The 15,472-nt window shown below is 45.8% G+C and overlaps 2 protein-coding genes across 4 annotated transcripts; one reads left to right on the top strand and one right to left on the bottom strand.

The window, feature by feature from the left end:
* Positions 1-63: 63 nt before the first annotated feature.
* Positions 64-2,937, bottom strand: LOC108030269 (prohibitin-2). 2 transcript variants are annotated; one of them, XM_017103095.3, is made up of 7 exons: positions 2,829-2,937; positions 2,568-2,712; positions 1,705-2,051; positions 1,412-1,645; positions 1,154-1,231; positions 993-1,092; positions 64-327 (listed from the first exon to the last, which is right to left on the bottom strand). In XM_017103095.3, exons 2-7 carry the CDS (start codon positions 2,698-2,700, stop codon positions 203-205), a joined length of 1,017 nt encoding a protein of 338 aa, XP_016958584.1. In that variant the 5' UTR covers positions 2,701-2,712; positions 2,829-2,937; the 3' UTR covers positions 64-202. The 2 variants fall into 2 exon arrangements, with proteins under 2 accessions (XP_016958584.1, XP_016958583.1); XM_017103094.3 differs by lacking the exon at positions 2,829-2,937 and adding an exon at positions 2,807-2,825.
* Positions 2,938-8,589: 5,652 nt separating this feature from the next.
* Positions 8,590-15,155, top strand: LOC108030295 (putative inorganic phosphate cotransporter). 2 transcript variants are annotated; one of them, XM_017103127.3, is made up of 4 exons: positions 8,590-8,963; positions 13,269-13,405; positions 13,523-14,608; positions 14,705-15,155. In XM_017103127.3, the coding sequence occupies exons 1-4, from the start codon at positions 8,876-8,878 to the stop codon at positions 14,867-14,869; spliced, it is 1,476 nt and encodes a 491-aa protein (XP_016958616.1). In that variant the 5' UTR covers positions 8,590-8,875; the 3' UTR covers positions 14,870-15,155. The 2 variants fall into 2 exon arrangements, with proteins under 2 accessions (XP_016958616.1, XP_016958617.1); XM_017103128.3 differs by lacking the exon at positions 8,590-8,963 and adding an exon at positions 11,856-12,007.
* Positions 15,156-15,472: the final 317 nt, after the last annotated feature.

Genomic DNA, 15,472 nt, shown 5'->3' with positions numbered 1-15,472 from the left:
TAATCTGCCTACAATTTACATACATAAACCTCTATACACTTAAATTATATACTGTATACACTCTTATGTACTATTCTTATGTATTTTATACACGCAATTAAAACGATAAGTCAGTGTTTCGTAACCGTATGCGTCGAGGTCGGCGTTCTGTTCTTGCGCTTTGTACTAGGATCTTGACAGGAAGCCCCCGCTGAGGTGTGGATCACACCATCCGCTCGGCCATGCTGCTCGCCACCTTGCCCACGTTCTTTTCCTTCTCCGCCGGCTGGGCAGCCTTCGAGGCCATTTTCCGCGCGTCCAACCAGTCCTTGGGCAGACCGGTGCCAACTGCAAAGACGGGGGATTGGGATTAGTGGAGGGATCGCTGCTCGGGGACGAGTGGGAGCCCCGGCAGGTGCGAGCTAAAAGTAACGTTCACAGAGGGACACAACGATCGTCAGACAGTTCTCAGTACGCATTTATTTTCAGTTTCCGCTTTACGTGACTCTCGATGATGGGACAAGGAAAGTTAAATGCTGGTGAGGCCATCCGCCCGCGTTGGTCTCATTGGTCCACAAAGAGCCGTGCCGCGCTCGATCCTTGGCACCCGGCGAACGGATGTGGGATGAAGCTGCCTCCGGGTGGCAAGGACCTCGCACTTGGAAGACGGTTCGTGGAGAAATGAAGCCGATGCGCCGCTAGGGGGTGGTTAAAACTAAACGGTACTTAGGCTCTAGCTCGAAGGAATTGCAATACGAATTAATTAACAACGAATGTGGATCGCCTCCTAGTCCAAGTCGTCGGCTACTGGGTTGCGCGATTGGGAGAAACGTTAACAGAACGAAATTTGGTAGCAAAGTAGAAGAGAGAGATGGGGTACGGAGAACGCGTTAGAAGTTACTCAGTTATAAAGGCTATGTCTAAGTTTTGGCCAATGTGTTGGAAACCAAAAGCACAAGTGTTTTCAACTTAAAAGTAAACTCTTTTTGTTATTCAAAACGAGAGCTATTTACTTTTGTAAACCTTCTCGGTCATGTCATCGAAGCCAGAGTCCTGGATGTTGAGCATCAAGCTATCTGCCGACAGGTAGACCTTGTTCTGTGAGCTGGCAATCTGTGGATACGAAGGTAATCCATTATTTTTAAGTTACAAACTGGGGTTAGGCGATTCCTACCGTGCGGGCAATGCTCTGTGCGGCGCGCAGCTTGCGCAGTTTGAGGTAGGCTGGGTTCTGCTTCACGGCCAGACCTAAGTAAACATATCAGTTAAGGAGAACCATGGTGGCAAAGAAAGTGGATAACCCTATAGCCCTATTTACATGTTACTGTGAAGCCAAAAGTATCTGGTAAACTAGTTCACATGATACTAACATGTTTCCAGTTAGATGTAAAAGGGTTTTTAAGTGTCTAGTTAGTGTTTTGTAAAAGGATATCATTTTCGCAGCCTCGGCTTCTCCCTCGGCCTGGACAATCTTCTGCTGCTTCTCCTGCTTGGCGCGCTCGACGAAGAAGACGGCCCGCTGGGCCTCCTGCTGGGCCACCTGCTTGGCCTCAATGGCGGCCGTGTATTCCTTGCCAAAGCTCAGCTCGGTAAGGGACACATCGTCCAGGATGATGTTGAAGTCGCGGGCGCGCTCCACCAGCTCCTTGCGGATCAACAGTGAGACCTATTGAAAGAGGATGAATTAAAAACACAATCTTAAATGGTTATTTTTGAGATATTCACCTGCTGGCGCTGGGTAATCAGCTGCGAGGCATTGAACTTGGCAATCACGCTCTTCAGCACCTCGTTGCAGATGGAGGGCAGCACCTTCTCATCGTAGTCCACGCCCAGCTGCTTGTGCAGGTAGGGCAGGTTCAGGGAATCGGGGCGCGACAGCACTCGCAGCGAGATGTTGATCATCTGCAGATCCTTGGAGCCGGTGGGCGAGGAGATTTTGCGGGGACGCGAGCGAATGTCGTAGATGATGGGGTACTGGAACCAGGGGATGCGCACGTGCAGGCCCTCGGAGTAAATGTCGCTCTGGATGCCGCCCAGACGGCTGAAGATGATGGCGCGGTGACCACCCTCAACTGTTGAGTAAGATATTATTCAAGTTAATAAAGTATAAGTATAACTTATAATGTTTGTATATAAGAAAACATATGTATGCAGCAATTATAAAGATAAAGGTTAATAACTTAACAGAGTCATGACTTATAATATAATTCTTTAAATATAGTATGTAAACAACTATATTTTATACTTTGGACCCACGGCCGTCAAGTAGAGAATTATCAAATATAAATGGAGTTAGTTATGCAATCATTGAAAGATGCTTTGGGGGATTGGATAATAATAATATTAACAGAAAACAAGAAAATAAATAGTTCCCCCAATCAAATTGGCATGACAGAAACTCATTGGACTCCAATAAGATTCCAGCAAATCCAATTGGAAGTTATGAAATCCGGCAAACAGCACAGACACACACACCCCTGCACATATATGCAACCGATTGAGGTTATGTGCACATGCCGCTGGTATTTCCATGTTTGTGCTGTTTACCCCTCGAATCGGTGGCCATATCCGATCGGCTATATCCTTACCGGTGTACAGGGACTGGCTGACACCATAGGCGGCAGCTCCCACGGCGGCCAGGACCTTCAGTCCGATTCCCAGTCCAGGCGGACCACCTTTGCCCAGCTTGCCCGCAAGATCGTTCAATTTGCTCTGTGCCATCTTGGTTGTGTTCTGCAGCGGGGAATTTCAAAAATATTAGAACAATCGTCAAAGGCAGAGCACACTCTCTAGAATTTAATAGTAAACGTATGATTTTTAGTCGTACGAAGTTGGGAAATCTCACGCACCGCACGTTCTGTTTAGAGTGACCGCTGAGTTATCGATAATATATACCGACGGCGGCTCCAGGAAATATACTGTTAATACAACCACTTAGCGGGTACACTTTCCCGCTATAGTGGGTACACACACCCGACGTGGGAATATTTTTGGAAGAATAGATAATGTATGTGGCCCTGGGTTTTTCAAATATAGAGCTCTAAGGAATGATTCCTTACTTCAATAGGATTCAAATTTTTAACTAAAAATACCCACTTCAGGGATATAAGGTGGTTTTCTTTTTTCCTGAATAAATTTACTTTGTTTCAAAAAACAAAAATAAATTTATAAAACTGTTAAATACAAGCTATATTAGTAAATGGAGAGAAGACTAGTTCTCAAGTTAAAGGAAATTGTCATCTTCTCAAATAACAGATCCACCTCAAGAAGTTTATTACTAAACACTAAATTACAAATCAAAAGTCGTTCCATGGGGACTGGTTTTTGAAATACGCAAAATATCCATACTCAAAGATCCTTTAGTTTTAATTTTTTCGATAGGAACTAAAAGTTGCCTTGCTTCTTGATTATTTCTTGCAAATCGAACTCTCCTTTATTGGGTAAAGGGTAGCTGATAGCCGAGACATTAATTTTTCTTTTTGGAAAGGATTTGAAAAAGACCGTACTTTGTTTTTGGACTTTTTCGGCGAGCACTACATTACTTAAAAAATTATTATTTATTTATTTATGATCACAAAATTAATTTAATCTTAATAACTTATTGTTTTTACTCTTTTTACAATACAATCTTGTTTATATTAAAAAACGAAACCGAGTAAAATGCAAATTAAATCCAAATGCAAAACTTAATTCATCATAACTTGCCACTAATTTCTTTTAACTGTGGCCAAGAGCTAAAAATAGACCCACAAAAGCATATGATGAGACCCGTGCGGGATTTTGTTGCTGGCAGCACTTAAACCCACCTGTTGTGATTTTTTTGTAAAATTGTGACAATTACATTTTCGAGCGCATAGCTCCAGTGTGCTGGAGCGTAAAGGAATCCGAATCGAGTGGAGAAATTATTTATGCCCCCATCGAAGCGTCGGGGGCCCCAGTGTCGGCCGTGTTTTGACAAACTGATTTCAGGATTTACCCTCTGCGTAGTGTTTATTGCTCAGTATTTATTGTCAGCCCTCTTCTGATACGGAAGTGGCCGATTAGGCTGTATTGCCTATGGCGCTTGTCGCAAATTGGCATCTGATGGATTTGTAATTAATTTCGGTCAGCATCGATTAGATAAGGGATGCGAAAGACTCTGTTTTGCGGCTGTCAAGCGGCGCGGAAAATTCCTCGAATTAGCTGCGCTAAAAGCCGAAATCTGGATTGCCAGCTGACGCACCTGCCACCTCCCTTTTGATCACATCACGTTAAGATGTTAACAAGTGCGCCTAATGGCTGCCAAACTCGCTCTGACGTCGACACTTACCACTTTACCTCGCCTCGGGCCTAAGACAACGTAGGCCCAGCTCGATGGGATTATATATCGCATTCGCAATGCAGGTCACACAACATATGACAGTGTTTGTATTCCCAGAAATCCCCGAGAAAATCTACATATTAAGCTTACCCATAGAGAAAATAATGCGATTTCAGATTAAAAGTGGATGCAAATATTTGAATTTTCAGCATCAGGGTTTCTGGGGGCCAATTTCTCAATGCCAAGTTTGTTATCTGTCAGGTAAAGTTAACATAAAGATACATTTGAAGAGTAGGATCAATTCTTCAATGTAAACTAAAAATTACAGTGAGGATTCATTAAAAAGACCTGAAAAGAATATAAGGCAAACTTTTTTGATAGCTTATTTCGTAAGATCGCTGTACCACATTAACTAGAACTTACCCTCTAGTTAAGACTTACCAGTTTTGGAAACCGAAATTGGTATTGAGAAAATACATTTTCTTTCTTTGTTTCCACTTGCATCTTGCGGTTTTATGACAATGTATCAATGATTCAATTACTAAGAACTAAAATCTTCGAGCTTAGTCATGTATTTTTGGAAGATAAAATATCTATATTAAAATATATGTTATATAAAACCAAATTTAATTAAATTATTTAATTAATGATAAGAGTTGACAGCTATTGAAAAATCGGCTCTTTCTTGATTTATTTTCTTTGCTTACACTTGTATCTTGTGGTTCTATGACAATAAATAAATCAATGATTCAATTACCAAGAACTAAACTGTTCGAGTTTACTCATAAAATATTTATTTATTATACAAAAACTGAAGTTAGTTTGTCATCATCACAGATGATGGCGCTTAATAACCCATAAATCATTAATATATTATAAGGATTCATTAATTCCAGATGCATTGGTATTTAAAGTCATATTTGAGAGCTCTGGATTTTCTGATAAAAGTTGCTTATATGAAACTGATAGTCCCAATTTCTTGCCGTGCAGAAAATACCTGATGAGACCGGTTGAAAGACCGCAAAAACTCACTGTCGGAATACCCAAGTTCTACGGGGGGTGGCTTAAATGTGGAAGTGGGTGGAAGTACCCAATCAATGTCATCGCAGCGCGTTAATCGCCGGCCAAAATCGGCTATCGGGGGCCATTAACATGCGCAACGGCCCGCTGAATAAGCCAACTGAGTGCTCGACTATGGCCAACATCGGGTCGGGCGTACTTACCTTAGTTGCTGGCGGGGCCAACAAAGCTTGCCAATTTGGGGGGAGTTCGGCCGAGTTCCATTGAGCGACAGCCACTTGAACTTGAATTCCCACGTGACACGGCGAGGGGGTGTAAGCATAGATAGTACTAAAGCCATAGCATGGCGTTCAGGAACTAGATTCGAAACGCCGACTTGTCTGTGGCCAAGTTCAAGCCGAACAGCACGTTTTGCATATTAAGAACTCGCGAATCACTCATCGCAGATCCCAGGCAGCTTATGCAATCCGCAGACTGAAAGTCTCTATAGTATAGTACTGCACTTACAGCTGCTCATTTCGCTGGCCTGCAAAAAATCTGTAACGGAATGTAATTGGCCGAGCGACCGCCCGATAAAATCCAGCCGAGGATGTGTAATTGCATTGACTGGCAATTATTTTAAGCCAATTCTCCGCCCCTCTGCCACCTGACATGTGAAAAGCAAAAACTGAAACAAAAACAGACCCATACGCTTCTGCCAGTGGAGCATAGCGTGATCACTTCGTGTTCGGGGGTGGCTTTGCGGATTGGGGGTGGTGGCTGGTGGTGGGAGCTCTGAAAGTGCTGCATCATTCGGCGGCGGAAGAGCGGCTCCCTGGCGAACATTTCTAATTTACCCAAACCAATAATCGATTTGCATCCGCCAGCGAGTTATTTTCGTCACTGATGGATCTATTAACAGGTCTCTTTGGGTTTCGTGGGGAACCCTTTGTGCCTAGCACGGGATGGGGGAACCTCCGACCACATTAGGCTATCGTAGCACAATTAATTCCGTACCGCTTGGGGTTTTAATAATTTATAAGGCAGTTCAGATACTAAATACTACGTTGGGGTTGTTAAACCTTCTATGAAATAGATATGAGCGTCGACAAGACTTTTATAGTGAAATCTGAAAAAGATTAAGTAATTCGGAAAGTGTTTAAATAATTTAAAAGTTTTAAGAAGTTGAATAGTTGGAAATATTAATATTAATATTATATACTATTGTAAATCTAAGAACTGTGCGATATTTTTTAATTTTTAGTGTTTAAGGAAAAAGTTATGATACTTATGATTTTGGTTTTATATAATTAACCTGAATAATTATTAAGTCAAAAATCATAAAGCCACAGCTTTAGATATAATACTTCAAAAATATTTCTTGGAGATTCGTAAGTTGGGATTGCATGTATTCTTTAAGTTACTTTCTTGAGCGGCATTCTTGATATTCCATAATACCAAAGAAGGATATTACAAAATATTAATTAAATGTTTAAAATACTTTGCAAGTTTAAGAAATTACCTAATTTCTACTATTATAAAAATAAGTATCTAATTTGTAATTGTAATTTTCTATAATGATACCGCCTAATCTCTGACACATAATTTATAACCAAATCTCCATTGATTAAGAGTCACATTGGGAATTATAATACTTCAAAAATGTTTACCAGAGATTCGCCAAAAGATAGGATTGCACGTTTACTTCAAGTTACCCTACTGAGTGGCTTCAAATCACGGCGGCATTCTTGATTACTTCGTAATCTCCAGGGAGGGTATTGAACACTATTTGCCGCCCAAGACCCGACCAGCCCATTCGTGACTCGGCCATCAATGGGGTCCCGAGTTATTTTGGCTCTCATTGACTCGCAACCCGTTTGATGAGCTCGAAAGCCAAACAGCGGCACCATGACAGGTGTATTAGGCGCAGATCCGACCCCCCGCCCGGTACCGCCTCGAGATTCGGTGTTTGAGAGGACTTAAGATCGTTAGCACACCGATTCTGGAGCACGCGTTCGGCTATTTCGCTCGATGCTCGAACCCCGCTGGTTAGCGTCTGGAGATAATCAGTTTGTTTTCATGTCGGGCGGCGACATGAGACGGGCGTGTGTCCAGGTATCTGGCAGATACTTCGCCTCAACTGTCGCGGAGCTATCTAAGGCACTTGTTTGCCCTGCTGACGCACCGTTAGATCGAACTTTCATTCGCGGGGCCGTAAATTTGGCGATGTGCGCTCTAAGCCACAGCCCGAGATTCGCGGCAACGAGATATCTCTATCTACGTGGCGCGCTAGCTGTGTAGTTGCAAGAAATTCCAGTTACTGTCTAAAAAGCCAAACAATGTGAAATCACAGTCGCAGATCGCTCGAGAGAGCGGGACAGGTGCGATCCGAAACGAATTCCATTGGGGCAGCCAGGCATGAACTATGCATAGCTAAGAATCTTAATCGACACTTGCTAAGGTGAGCGCCCACTTCTGAGAACGTTTCTAAGAGGGACCCATTGAGACAGGTGAAAGTGAAAGTGCCCTAATGTCAAGAGCACTGCACTTCGCTCACTGCCAGGAATTTCCGAAAACCCCTAGATAGTTAGACAGATTCCGCGCCATCCACGAGTACGTCAAGTGATCGCCTAACCAGTTTCAGAGCTGCGCCACTCTGCGCTCTTGTATTTTATACGACGTTTTTTGTCAGTTTCGACTTGGGTCGGGGTTTCCCTTGTCGGCCAATAATTCAATCTCTGTTTACCGAAAAAGTTTCATTCACTCGCCGAGGTGAAGACCCCCAACAAGCCGTAAATTTTCCACTGGCCCATTTCGGTGCTTTTGGGGTGCAAGGCGTGCGCATCGCCCTCGGGATTGATACCAAAGAATATATCATTATGTCAAGATCATCGCAAGAGCCTCCTTTGATTGGGTGCGAGGTCCGCGGCCACTCGAGCCGCAGAACTATGTGTAGCACAGCCATATCATTGGGCGTCCCTGACAAGTCGGGTAATCTAAAGATGACTTCGATAAGATTCGATTCCACGGATATCTCCGGCCCAGCGCCCACCCCACGGGCTGTCCACGAGCCGGGCAGGTGGCAAGTGGGGAATTTCTCCCTTGGAGAGTGGGTTGCGCGGCTGGAGTGGCCGCCTGGCCGCCTGGCCGCCTGGCCGAAGCCAGCTCCGCCGAATATCCGGTGACGTAGCTCGGAGCCCCAGCGGCGGCGTGCGAGAGTGTACTCTGTGGAGTTGAGCGTGTTTGAGTGGCGATCGATGGGGCGGCGCGTATAAATGGAGTCCCCGCGCCGACTCAGCGTTCAGTCGGTCTGAAAACGCAGCGGCGGCGAGAGCGGTACCAAGTCATACTACTTCCACCGACATCGGGCAGTAACGAAAGCACTTGCAACAGTTGTGAATATGGTGACATTTGCCTCGATCGCTGGCCAACACCTAATTACCACGCCGCATTAAGAACGGTCCAGCCGCAAAAGTGATAGAACAATAGCCCACCACACCATCTACTACCTCCCGAGCACTGCCATCTCTCAGCGCAGAGAGCCCGTTTCGCAAATACAAATATTTACCTAAAAGTATTAATTAAGACTCGGCCAACATGAAGCTCTTGTGTTGCGGCGGCAGCAATGGATCCATGAGCATGGACGCGAAAAACTCCAGCAAGGAGGATGAGGCCGAGGGCAAACGTAAGTGGAGCAGTAGATAACCGCCGCAGGTCGGGGCTTAAGTAATTAATGACACTACCCGAGGTGCCCATAAATCTAAAGTAGAAGTGCATTTGAAAATATATGGGTGAAACTACTAGAAAGGTGGTTACGAAACGGGAGGCGTTGGAGAGTGATTACTTTTATAGGGCTCTCCCAGTCACCTTGCTCTTTATGGAGTAATGCAGACAGAATATTTATGGGCCGTATTCCAATTTATTTTACATAGATAGTTCTCATCGATTTGGCCTTTCCAATGATTAAAAACCTGCAGCACCTGCTGGGATACCAAGCAATTGCTAACATAAATCGATAAGAAAATCAAAAACCAAATTGCGGCCTATCAATTTTACAACCTGAACCTGAAAAACAATTTCTATGGCTGTCAATTGTGCGCAACAGATCGAACCTAGCACATCGTTAGCCGAAAGTTTTCCAAACCCGAAGTGCTGTTCGATTACGCCGGACAATTAAAGTTCGAGTGCGGGCAGGTTGCTCATTTCAGTAAATGTGATTAAATCTTAAGTGGCCGTGACGCTTACTTTTTATTTTGTTGTTCCTTTTTTTGTGACTGCACCGAGTGTTTTCTTGGTGCCAAATGTGGTTTACTCACTGGACCCAGTTCGGGCTAATTTTTATGGGCCCAATCGACGCCGGGCCATTAAATATGAATTAGTTTTGAGTTGGAGGAAGGGGGCCGGTCGGGCGAATGGATAGATCGGACAGACAGGAAGCGGGCCCACAAATATAAATCTCCAAAGTTCGTATGCAAATCGACCCAGGGCAAAAGTAAGCACACTCAGTCACTTTGTATTACACTTTTTGTTTGGGTGGCAGTCGGCGAAAAAAATCAGATAAACAAAGCAGCAGATCACAAAGAATGCTCCACTACCCGACCGGCAGTCTGGGGCGAATCCAGTTTAGTACCGGCGGCTAATGAGCAACTATTGCGAACATACTGCGACTAAACAACGGCAAACATCGGCCGCGGATTCAGATTGCGATTCGGATTGAGAGATACGATTCTTTGAACAATTAGAGTCGGCCGCGTATAAGGCGAAAACATAAATCTCGCATATTTGCTATTATGTTCCTGGTTTGACTAAACGGAGCGGCAGCAGCCCAGGGGGAAGTGGCTTTGGACGTGGTCACTTGTAAATTTGGATGTGGGGTGGGCCAGGCCTGCAGGGATAAGACACCTTGCTAATTGCCAGGGCAGCTGATAAGTCGCAAGTCTTTATTTAGAGTTGCGTGTCGGCATGCAAATTCATTAGCACTTGACAAAGCGCGGGGCGCTCTTCCGTCAGAGCATAAATTACACGAGTGCGCTCGAAATAAACAACCAAGTTTGGATTACTTGTAATTGTATATTTAAATAATTTCACTAAATATTCAAATTGGCAAGGCAGGCGCCATGGCGCCCGATAAATAACGCAAAAAAGCAGCTCGAGACGAGGCTGACACCGCAAGTCGGGTCGCAAATCACAAACGGAAGGTTATGGAGCTGATAGGCCACGAACTACACAGGAAAAATATTCCGTTTCATTGTTGATATTTACGAAACAAATGAAATAACTAGTTTTAAATTCCATAGCCATAACTCTCTTGCATCACGCATTTAAGCTGCAAGATTTACTTTAGGAGCATAGAAGGCCTTTAAACACTTTGTAGATACCCACCACTTAGTGTCACACGCTCAAAAACCAGCTATTGGATTAACGATGGGCTTGATCTTTGGCTAACGTCATACCTTTTTTGCCTGAGTTGGGGGTGGCCATACCGCTCGGAGAAACCCGCTCTGCCAGTTTTTGTGCGTTCGGCTGATACCAGTCAGCAGTCGAAAACTCGGCCAAAGAGCCGGCTTATCAGCCGTCCATCCATCCATCCGGCGGCACAAGGTGGCCAAGTGACTGGGCCTTGTCTGGGGCAGGCGGTGACATCCATGTCGGATGCATGGGCCACTTGACGGGCCGAATCCCCTGGACACCACCCGCCACCTATCAATCGGGCCCTATCGAAAATGTCATCGAGTGGCGCTCGCTATCTGCTCAATGCGAAACTGAAGTGCCTGGACGTTTGAAAGTCGTTGGACTTAACGTCTTCGCAGTGGAGTTTCCACCTGCCAAATCGGCCATATCCTTATCGGCCATGATAGCGGCCATAATACCCCACCTTAAGCCGCGATGAATTTAGCCCAGAAGCGTGTCCAGAGGTCTGGCTGAAATCGAATAATGGACATGGGAAACTGAAACCAATTCAAATTCATAATGCCATTCGGTGCTAGTTGGTAATTACACATCTAATTGCGTGACTTGTGGTTAGCAGAGCTTTGCCGTTGGCATCTGGTTCTTTGTAGGGACTGCTCACCGTAGTAAACAATAACATTGCAGCTTTGGGTAGTTAGCTTTCGGGGCTTTTGGCCAGAATAAAAAGCTCTCTAGCTCATAATACGATCCAATTTTTGCCACCTGCTCCCAAGTTCAAAGCTTACGCTAACGGAAAAAGATTTGAAAATCGGTGGGCCATAAATCGCAGATCATTTCGGATCAGTGATAGGGGTCTGCTAGGAGCACGCCTTGGCCTGGTGATAATAATGCCTTAGGTGCTACATAATGCCTTAGTTGGTTACATCAAGAGCGGGAGATAAGCCCACCCCCTGGGGTCGAGAATGGGAGGCTGCAAGTCGGGCGAACGGGCAACTGCCACGCGCTTTTACACAGCCAACAAATCACAGCGACAGCCAGCGTCACAGGTCCAGATACGGATACAGATACAGATACGCCCCGAGCTGTAGCTCTATCTACAGCTACGTACCAGCACAACTGCCAGGCGATGCTGGTAGGTGATCTGAGTGTTTGCGAAAAGCACCTGCGGATGCTCGGCCAAGAAGCCATCAGTTAGTGAACAGGCTCCAAGCCGAGCGGTAGTGCCTGGCTGTGAAAACACACACTTTACAATCAAGAGCTAATTAAGTTATAGTTAAAACATGGTTACCACTGTGAAGAATCGTCGCTTTGAGGATGAAGGTGGGTCCTGTCTTCAGGTGTTCTACAAAACTTAAAAAAGTGTGCAAGTTCAGAGTTTCAAGAATTTGAAGATACTAGTACTTATATTTAATTAAATATATGAAATCTTATATTTTGTAGGGTAAATACATGCCCAGAAAATAAAAATAACATGAAATAGGAAAAATAAGGGATATTACATTTATATTCAAAGAACAATTATAAAAAGATACATTTTGGGAAATATATTGTTTTCTATATTAAGATACTTTTTAAAAGAATTTAAGGGATGTGAAATTTTTAAATCCTCTTTCGTAAAATGTAGTTTATAATGATTTTCTCAGTGTGTGTCTCCTTAAATCAACATTTCATCTTAAATGCGTAGTAAACCTCAAGATCTTCCCAACTTAACCACAGCTCCTTCCCAAGACCTTGCACGATCAAGATCTACCAAAAATAGCTCCCACCTACTGGTCACGAAATAGCTTTGAGGCTCTTATCAGCGGTGATAAGAGAATATCCATAAAAGACGAGCCCCCGTTTCCAGTAGAACCGTATAAAAGCAAAAGGGGGCGCGATGCAGGACTTTACGGGCGCACTAAAGCCCCTGGTGTGAAGCCGTTGTAACCGGTATTTTAGGGCCCACTCGCAGGCACTTAATCTCTGTCAGCGAACCGGAGATTAGGCAAACACCGCGAATTGGCCCACTACATGGAGATATAGTTTCATATCTGACCAAAGGGGGCCACAAGGAGGGGCTGAGTGCGGGAGGTGGAGCACCAGACATGTGCGCTGAAGTGTGGCCGACAGTTCGGCGCCATGCCCATGAACGGAATTTTTTTCGAAACCCAGAAGCCAGAAACAGAAGCTGAAGCTGCCCCCCAAAGCAAATAGAAAGGCAGATAATTACGTCTCCAGCGCTTGTCTGGCTGATAAGGGATGATAAATCTGGGCGTAAATTACGCCTAAAGTGGGAGAAAGAAGCGCCGGCGGTAGTACATTGTCCGTCATAAATCTATTTCGCTGGGGGCCCGGGCCCGCGGTCGGTTCTTTTGACCGTGGAAAAAACGCAAAAGGAAATCCCGAATCTTGGCCACAGGCGACCTACAGCCGACCTACACAGCCCACTTCTATGACTTACATATACACACCCCTGATAGTGCCCCTTGTGGCTGATAAGCAGAGCTAATCGATGGCTGTCTGCCCATTGATCGGGCTGAAGATCAGTCGCGAGTCAGATTACCCAACCTTACCTAATCGATTGCGCTCTGATTGCTTTCAGATTCCGGCCTGGGCGTGCGTCACCTGCAGGTCTTCCTGCTCTTCTTCGCCCTCACGGTGGCCTATGCCCTCCGGGTGAACCTCTCCGTGGCCGTGGTGGCCATGACCGACGCCGCCTCCGTGAATCCCAACTTTCCGGTAAGTATTCGGGGAACATTTACTAGTCCTTTCGCCATGTCATGGACAGAATGTTTTACTGAGTTCTTGTTTAATTAAATTCAAATTAAATTAATTTGATTGTCTTACCCTTTTCAGGAGTACGACTGGTCGGAGAAGACGAAATCCCTGTTGCTGAGCAGCTTCTTCTGGGGCTATGTGATCACCCAAGTGCCGGCGGGTCAGCTGGCCCGCAAATACGGCGGCAAGGTGATGATCCTCACGGGCCTGTCCATCTGCTCGATCCTGAACGTCCTGACACCCATCTGCGCCAGGATCGGGGGCTGGCAGCTGGTTTGCGCCCTGCGAGTGGTCGAGGGTCTGTGCCAGGGAGTGGTCTTTCCCTCCACCCACACCATTCTGTCGCAATGGGCGCCGCCCAAGGAGCGGGCCACTCTGGGAACCTGTGCCTACTCGGGCAACCAGTTCGGAACGATCATGATGCTGGCCACCAGTGGAGTGATCGCCGCCTCGCCCATCGGCTGGCCCAGCATCTTCTACATCTCCGGCGGAATCGGCTGTGTGTGGTCGGTGGTGTACTTCTTCTTCGGCGCAGGATCGCCGGCGGAGTGCAAGAGCATCTCGGCGGAGGAGAAGAAGCTGATCGAGATGTCGCAGGCCGACGAGGTGAGCAGTGCCCAGGAGCTGCCCAAGGAGCAGCTGCCGACGCCCTGGCTGAGCTTCTTCACCTCGCCCGCCTTCCTCGTGCTGATCGTGGCCCACTCGGTGCACAACTGGGGCTTCTGGACCCTGCTCACCGAGATCCCCAGCTACATGAAGAACATCCTGGGCAAGGACATCAAGTCGAATGCCCTGCTCTCCTCGCTGCCCTACGTCTGCATGTTCGTCATGTCCTTCGTGTTCTCCACGATCTCCGCCCAGCTGAACAACCGCAACTGCATCACCAGGGTGACCAGCAGGAAGCTCTTCAACTCCATTGGTCTGTGGATTCCCATGATCACCCTGATCTGCCTGGGCTACGTGGACTCGGACCAGTCGGAGCTGGCGGTGGTGCTGCTCTGCTTCACTGTGGGCATGAACGGGGCCACCTACCTGGGCTTCAACATGAACCACATCGATCTGTCGCCCAACTTCGCCGGCATCCTCATGGGCATCACCAACGGAGTGGCCAACATCATGAGCATCATTGCCCCGCTGATCGTGGGATTCATCGTCACAAATGAGGTGAGCTTGCAACATAACATAATATCAGAGATTTGAAATGTTCCCTACATTTCTATTGAATTACATTACTAAAACATATAATTTTCTGTTTTCCAGCACGATCCCGAGCAGTGGCGCATTGTGTTCTTCATCGCCGCCGGATTCTACCTGGTGGGCAACAGTCTGTTCGTGATCTTCGGCAAGGCGAATGTGCAGCCCTGGAACGATCCCCCGGCGAAGCCTCGTCGCAACTCCACGCCCCAGGTGGAGTCGCAGCACTAGGCGGACGGGGGCTTGAGTTTAGCGAAATGGGTTCAGAAGCCGCTAGTCAGCTAGTTCCGTTCTCCTCCAAATCCAAATCCGAACCCAACACTATCGATCCTAACTGCAGCCAGGCGCAATGCATTCTCGCATTGACCGTGTATATTTGTAAATTGTATTTGTTAACTGTGACTCTTCGTATTTGCATTCCCTCGTCTTAAGTTCTAGCTTGTAGAGACTAAATGATAAGATCAACCATGCGAAAAAACAATAAAAACTGCATGTTCGTACAACATGTGCAAAGAAAGCCACAAAATGTTTGGTTCCCATGAGGTGTGGGGCTTTAATGTGGGTGGGAACCGCTTTTCAAGGTCAGATAGAGACCAAGAATCTAGAAAGATGTCAGTTTACTGTGATAAAAGTGCATAAGAATTCCCTATTTTTTATGTCAGAAATCCACAAAAGTGCTAGATTTAAAAAATGGATTTTACTATAAATTTTATTCATTCGTAAGCACCCAAAATGTTGGAATTTAGTGGGTTGTTGGTTGATATTATGAAATAATTTTTATGTCGAAAAAAGGGGTCTCAACACTAAAAAGTGTATCTATTCCTGGCTATCTGT

The sequence above is a fragment of the Drosophila biarmipes genome, chromosome 2R (genome assembly GCF_025231255.1).
Source record: "Drosophila biarmipes strain raj3 chromosome 2R, RU_DBia_V1.1, whole genome shotgun sequence".
NCBI lineage: Eukaryota > Metazoa > Arthropoda > Insecta > Diptera > Drosophilidae > Drosophila > Drosophila biarmipes.
Note: the sequence above shows the minus strand (reverse complement) of the source record. Positions and strands in the feature narration are given on the sequence as shown.

What these genes read in the sequence shown, in the direction of transcription:
- LOC108030269 (XM_017103095.3), bottom strand. Translation starts at nt 2,700, where the DNA reads ATGGCACAGAGCAAATTGAACGATCTTGCGGGCAAGCTGGGCAAAGGT. An exon ending in CAGCCAGTCCCTGTACACCG is followed by an intron (nt 2,052 to 2,567) that starts GTAAGGATATAG and finishes CTTACTCAACAG; the next exon opens with TTGAGGGTGGTCACCGCGCC. An exon ending in GACCGAGAAGGTTTACAAAA is followed by an intron (nt 328 to 992) that starts GTAAATAGCTCT and finishes CCGTCTTTGCAG; the next exon opens with TTGGCACCGGTCTGCCCAAG.
- LOC108030295 (XM_017103127.3), top strand. Translation starts at nt 8,876, where the DNA reads ATGAAGCTCTTGTGTTGCGGCGGCAGCAATGGATCCATGAGCATGGAC. An exon ending in GGATGAGGCCGAGGGCAAAC is followed by an intron (nt 8,964 to 13,268) that starts GTAAGTGGAGCA and finishes GATTGCTTTCAG; the next exon opens with ATTCCGGCCTGGGCGTGCGT. An exon ending in CCGTGAATCCCAACTTTCCG is followed by an intron (nt 13,406 to 13,522) that starts GTAAGTATTCGG and finishes TACCCTTTTCAG; the next exon opens with GAGTACGACTGGTCGGAGAA.